The sequence below is a fragment of the Cyphomyrmex costatus genome, unplaced genomic scaffold (genome assembly GCF_001594065.2).
Source record: "Cyphomyrmex costatus isolate MS0001 unplaced genomic scaffold, Ccosl1.0 scaffold59, whole genome shotgun sequence".
Classification (NCBI taxonomy): domain Eukaryota; kingdom Metazoa; phylum Arthropoda; class Insecta; order Hymenoptera; family Formicidae; genus Cyphomyrmex; species Cyphomyrmex costatus.
The window spans coordinates 382,746-388,808 of record NW_017280071.1 but is presented as its reverse complement, the minus strand read 5'-3'; the positions used below and the strand labels follow the sequence as shown (position 1 = coordinate 388,808).

The following is a 6,063-nucleotide window of genomic DNA, read 5'->3' as shown; positions in this document are numbered from 1 at the left end:
TTTTTAAATGTCTAAAAGAAGTTTTTTATAATTCTATATGCGTATTATTTATATTTTTTATTTTTTAAACTATTTTAACTTAACACCTCAATTCATTTTCTCCAATTAATAATATATATATTATATATTTAATAAATAAGTGATATATTATCAATTAAAAAAATAATCCTATATTCAATTAAAGTAGATCTTTGTGTACTTAATAATATTTATATACAAATTTTCAGGATTGGCAAAGTTACCTCATAAAAATAACTCGTTACTATTCTTTTTCCTAAAAAATAACTCTTTCCCGTTACTCGTTATTGATTTGCAAAAGTAACTTGTTATCGTTATTGTTACTCAAAATATGTATAACGAATCGTTACTTTTTCGTTACTCTTTTTTTTACACTAATTTAATTTTATGTGCAGATTTTTTTGATTAATGTAAAAAAGATATCAAAATTCTATTTTTTAGTATTTTTATCATATTTTTTTATTAAATTTTTATTGTATGCCTTAAAGGTCGAATTGTTATGACACACTCGTCTTGGAGGAATCGGGAGTTTCAAATTTAAATCAAACTATCAAATCCTAAGATAATACATTTGTGATAACTTGATTTGTGATAACTTTAAGTTCTTTATACAGTTCTTTAAGTTGCTTATTGTTATTATTAAATTAACGATCAATCTAATTTAAGATATTAATATTTCAGCTTCAGTTTGCAATTACAGTTTCAAGTTTCCAGTAAACTAAGTTATTAAGCACTCTAAAATTTGCTGCAATGAAAAATATGATTATTTCTCTTAATTGATTTACTTTTATCGGTATAATTTTCCTCTTATAATAGATGTATTATTATATTTATTATATACTCTAGTAAATGTGTGATAGATACGCTTTAAATATATTTCGTATCTTACTTTCTAAATTACATAACTTCTTATTATAATAACTAAAATAAAATTAAAAACTAGAAAATAGAATCTCTGGATTAATAATATTATAACACTTCATACTATAATAATATTAGAGCACAAAATCTATTTTTTTTTATTACCACAAATCAGGTGATTTCTTTTTAAAATAAAAAGGGGTATAAAAAACTTTAGTATAAAATACTATATATATATTTTTCTAAATATAAATTTATTTTTAATATATATCGTATATAAAAAGATTTTCACGTATAATAGTTAAATTATAACCCAGCTAATTTAATCTTTTCTCTAAGAAAAGAAAGGACTGTGGAGATATAATTATAAAAATATTATTTTTAATTCATACAAAATAATACTGATTCAGAAAAATTGTATATTCAGAATTTTATTAAAAAACATATTTCTACATTCAGAATTTTATAAAAATAAAGCATTATATACATATATATGTATGTATATATGTATATATATAAGAGTACGTATAAAGTATATTTATATTTTGTTTTATCTCTTAAAAACCTGAGTTTACCAAAGATACTTCGACGGTAGATGTACGAGAATGAGGTAAACACTCTCCGCGTAATTTCGCGAAGAAAAGAAAAAGGACGTCTACAAATCGATTCTTAGAAATCTTCATTAAAGCTAGCTGGCAATCAACCACCTCTTTTCGCAGACGCTGAAGTGAAATGGATTGTACCTCGGTTAACTTTAATCACCATTTACGAGGTGTCGTTTACGAGGTGTCGATAGATGGCACGAGCTAAAACAATGTGCGTTTAGCATGCGTATATTTAAGAGACGACCGGAAACAGGTGCGTCCGCTTCCGCAGGCCGTCGCGCCCAGGAAAACACCGTACACCAGAGCGGTCCAGACTATCACACCGACCACAGCGGCCGCCAGTATCAGATGCGCTCGATGACGAACGCGATCCAGGATCCGCAGCATCCACTTGCGGTCCACCGCTCTCCCAGGAGACGCCGTGTGACGCAAGGATGCGGTCGCTGCGTTCTAGACATGCGCGGTTATCAGAGAACATCCGAGGAACATAAGCCGAGCTATTAATTTCATCCAAAAGGTGAAAATAATAACTCTCGTAACGGGTTATCCTTTAGAGACAAACAATTCGATTACATCGGAAAGCTTTTAAGTAAATTACAATCGCACGTTTGACTCGCATCTCTTCGCAGAAAGAATGATTTCTGCTGAAGTCTAAAAATCTGCTTGGTACGGATCAAGAAGTAATTTTCTTGAAATATCAGAATAATTATACAGAACGTTCAAGGTAGAACATCAAAACTTTTTGCAGTATTGTTTGAGTTCATCAACATGCTTGAGTTTTCTATATAAATATTTTGATGGTCCACCAAAATTATTTCCAAGTCTGTATCTAGTTAAAATACAATAAATCAGGGTTGGTAAAAAACATGTTTTAACTTTTTTTTTGTAATACGGTTTAAAGCGTATTTGAAGCATTGAAAACATGTTTAAAAAAAACGTAACGTTTTATTCTTTAAAAAAGAACATTAGTCTTTGTCAACCCTGTAATAAATAAACCATTAAAAACAGGCTAATGAAAGTCAGCGCAGATATACGAGCGCAAAATTTTAGAATTGAAGATAATTACTCAGACGATTGTATAATGTCTCCTTTATTATATTTGAACATTTCAACTCTCTTTGGAGTCCTTTTCAGCGATATTAAAATAGATGAAGTCACCATCCATTGAGAGCAAGTTACTCACAGATTGACAAAACTGAAGTAATGTGAAAAAACAACAAGAAGTTCGAAACCATATTAATTAAAAAAAATATATATATTACAAATGTCAAGACATATTGATCGCAAAATCGTCTATATTCCGTGTAGCATGACGTGTAGATCAAAATTGAACGTTAATTGTATCTAGTTAATTTTTTAGACATTTCAGCAAAATATATCGTTCTTTCCGTGTTCGGTCGACGCATAGAGAAAGAAAAGGTATATTTTTTATTTTATTAATATAAGAACTCTAACTTTATTTTATTAATAACCGATTAATTGAGAAACTATAAATCAAAGCCAGGAGAATCTATTTTTTTTTTCTTACCCCTATTGCGTTCGTCCCTCCGACAGTTCGCTTTGTAACTGCAGCAGCTTTTTGTGTCTCGTACACATTTCCGTACGATTCGTTGGACGCCTGCTCTACTTTGCTCTCCACCTCGTGCAGATCATCGTGTACTTCACCGTACACTTCGTGGACTTCATTGTTGAGCGCTTCGTGCATTTCAGTGGGCATTTCGTTATACACCTTTTCACGTGCCTCGTCGCTCGTAGTCAGTAAATGCTCGTACTATAACAAAAAGATTTTTCCCGAAAAATGGGGCAAAATTTTACTGAATCTTTATAAATATATTTCTTTGAATAGAAAATTTCCTAGCGCAATATTTATTAAATGTTAACACATATTTATTTGATGCAAGAACCATTTTTTACTCAACTAACATTTTTTTCATTTATCTAAATATTTATTAAAATTTAATAAATGGTTTTCTCAGTGTACAAAATTACTACTAACTGCTGATTGCTAGAAGAAATTTTTTTAACTTTTCATATCGATGTGATATTTTATAAGATCTTTAGGAAATTAATCATCGAAATTGTCCTTTTCTTTCACTGATTTTGATCTTGGGATATGTTGTACGACATCAAAACTGTACAACACGAATTTTAGATCACAAATTAAACAAAGCGATTCTTACAGATTTTTTTATTGCTGAAAATAAATTCGTAAATCCCGAATAACAATAAGTATAGTAAGTTTTAAGTCTTAAGAAATTGATTAATTATAATCGAATGTTAGAAGAATACTCGACTATGATTGGTCAATTTCTTAAAGTTTACTGCACTTATTGCGTTCGAGACTAATGTTCATTTCTACCGTTGTAGATTAACTGTAATCTCGGTTTAATTTACTCTCTATCTTTTTCTAATTCTTAGAACTATATAAAAAGATAAAAAGTAAGTTAAACTGAGATTAAAGTTAATCTATGTTGGATAGGACCATAAGAGAAATTGTTCTATCATGTCACGTTTTTGAGATATTTTAGCTCAAACATGCCATTTTCAGCATATTTAACTTCATTTTTCCTAAACACGTAACGTGATAGAGCAATTTCATTTACGGATTCATAGTTTTTGTGATAAAAAAATTTATAAGAATCACTTTGTTCAGTTCGTGGTCTAGAGAAAATTAAATTTGTTAAGCAGTGAGAGATATTAAATATATTCATTTTTTTTTTTACATTTTTAAGGTTTAGTGATCAAAACACTCTCCTATGGATGACGATAAATTAAGAAAAACTTAACATTTTTAAAAAATGTGACTACACCGTTATGAAGAGTATAAAATACCATAAAACTTTTATATAAAACATTTTTTCATGTACCTCATCATAGTTCGAAGATATTCGCTGAAAATGAAAAAAATTCTCGTTATTCTCGAGAAAAAAAGTTGTTTCACTCCCTGAATCTTTAGATACATATATAAAAAAAATATGGATCTAATATATTTTTATGCTTTACAACATATTTCAAAGCTCATCAAAATCGGACAATTCCGATGGTTCCGTTGTTAGTGAAATTAATGTTTCTCTAGATGAACTGGAAATGTGAAGTAAATTTGTGCAGTAAATTAAAACTCCGAGATACAATCGTCAGTGGAAAAAGAGCAAAAAAGAATGACGGGTCTTTCAAAAGTAAAAGAAAAAGAATGGAACCGAACAATTTGCGAGATTAATCTGTCCGTCTCAATTTCCGTCTCAATTTCTTTTAATCCATCTACCTTTCGCAGGGAAATGATAGCTGATAAGAAATTAATAAAGAGTTCTTACACAACTTTTGCAGTGGGCAAATTTGAATAATTTAAAATCGCATGCTCTTTTTTCCTGTCTCTTCCTCTTACTCGTTTTCCGATAAAAAGTTCTTTTTTGTCGTCATCGAGAATGATATCTCTAGACGCGTGGTTATATTTAATTTGATATATATTTAATTTCTCGGCAAATACACGTTTAATTTCCTTCGATGCGCTTCCACCTTTCCGAATGTCGCGTAGCAAATTGCACAAACGCTCCGAATTATCGCGTGCAAGAGCAAAGTCAACACCGCGCGTCCGTAAACGTGTGTCGCGGGGATGTATCTTAAAACGGAGAGAGCCGACGTTCTCCAAACGATCCGGAGGGTGATTTCAGCGACGTGGGGAAGGTGTCGGGAGGATCGATCGGTCCAATTACGGGAAATGCGGGGACCCGTACCTGCATATTCTGCAGTTTACTTATTTGCTGACGGACCAGACGAACCACCTTGCATTTCGCGTGTTGACAGTTCGCCAGGAACTCTGCGAGGTTCGCCGTCCGATCGTTCTGCTCGTCCTGCTCCAGATACCGGCAACCGCCGCATGTACGAGCGTCGCATATCATTTTCGACGGCATATCGCAAAAATGATCTCTCGCGGTGCACAGGGCGATTCTTATGATCTAAAAGGATCATTTTTCTCTGGATAAACCCGCCGCGGACATGGCTGAAGGTGCGAGCAAGCTGGCGTGCAAATTGAATGGCGCGATCGACGGTTTTTGATCGACGTTCGCAATTTCATGTGCAATTTCATGTGCATGTACTGTAAGCGAACGAAAGCTGGCGTTTTATCCTCATTCCATTGATTTTCACCAAAATGATCGTATGCAACAAAATCACATTCAAAGTTCAGCATTGTCCATAACTAATAGCTAAACATCGCAGAAATACGTGTCACAAAGGCTATATACATTCGCTTTGAGCGCTTTCGCGCTGTAAGCTTCATTCTGTCTTTATCTCATTATGTACGGAAATAAGATAGAATGAAGCTTACAGCGCGTGAGCGCTCAAAGCGAACATATCTAAAGTTATACAGGAATGTAGTTTCAAAGTGATAGTGAATTTCAACTAAATTATAGCTAATGAATCTTTAGCAGTTGCAGCAGACAAATAGCAGTTGCAATTGCACGCATAATAACAGTTGCAGCGACTATACGTCGCCTCTGAATATCTGTTGCAATTGTAATTGCCACCGTCTGTATTCTTGTACATACATACTAACTATTATGATCCATTTACAATCAAACAT

At 32.3% G+C, this 6,063-nt stretch overlaps 1 protein-coding gene across 1 annotated transcript; it reads right to left on the bottom strand.

Annotated features, from left to right (window-relative positions):
* Positions 1-1,494: 1,494 nt before the first annotated feature.
* LOC108779400 (uncharacterized) lies at positions 1,495-5,493 on the bottom strand. The gene is made up of 3 exons (XM_018546815.1): positions 5,216-5,493; positions 3,013-3,255; positions 1,495-1,934 (listed from the first exon to the last, which is right to left on the bottom strand). The coding sequence occupies exons 1-3, from the start codon at positions 5,390-5,392 to the stop codon at positions 1,686-1,688; spliced, it is 669 nt and encodes a 222-aa protein (XP_018402317.1). The 5' UTR covers positions 5,393-5,493; the 3' UTR covers positions 1,495-1,685.
* Between the last annotated feature and the right edge of the window lie 570 nt (positions 5,494-6,063).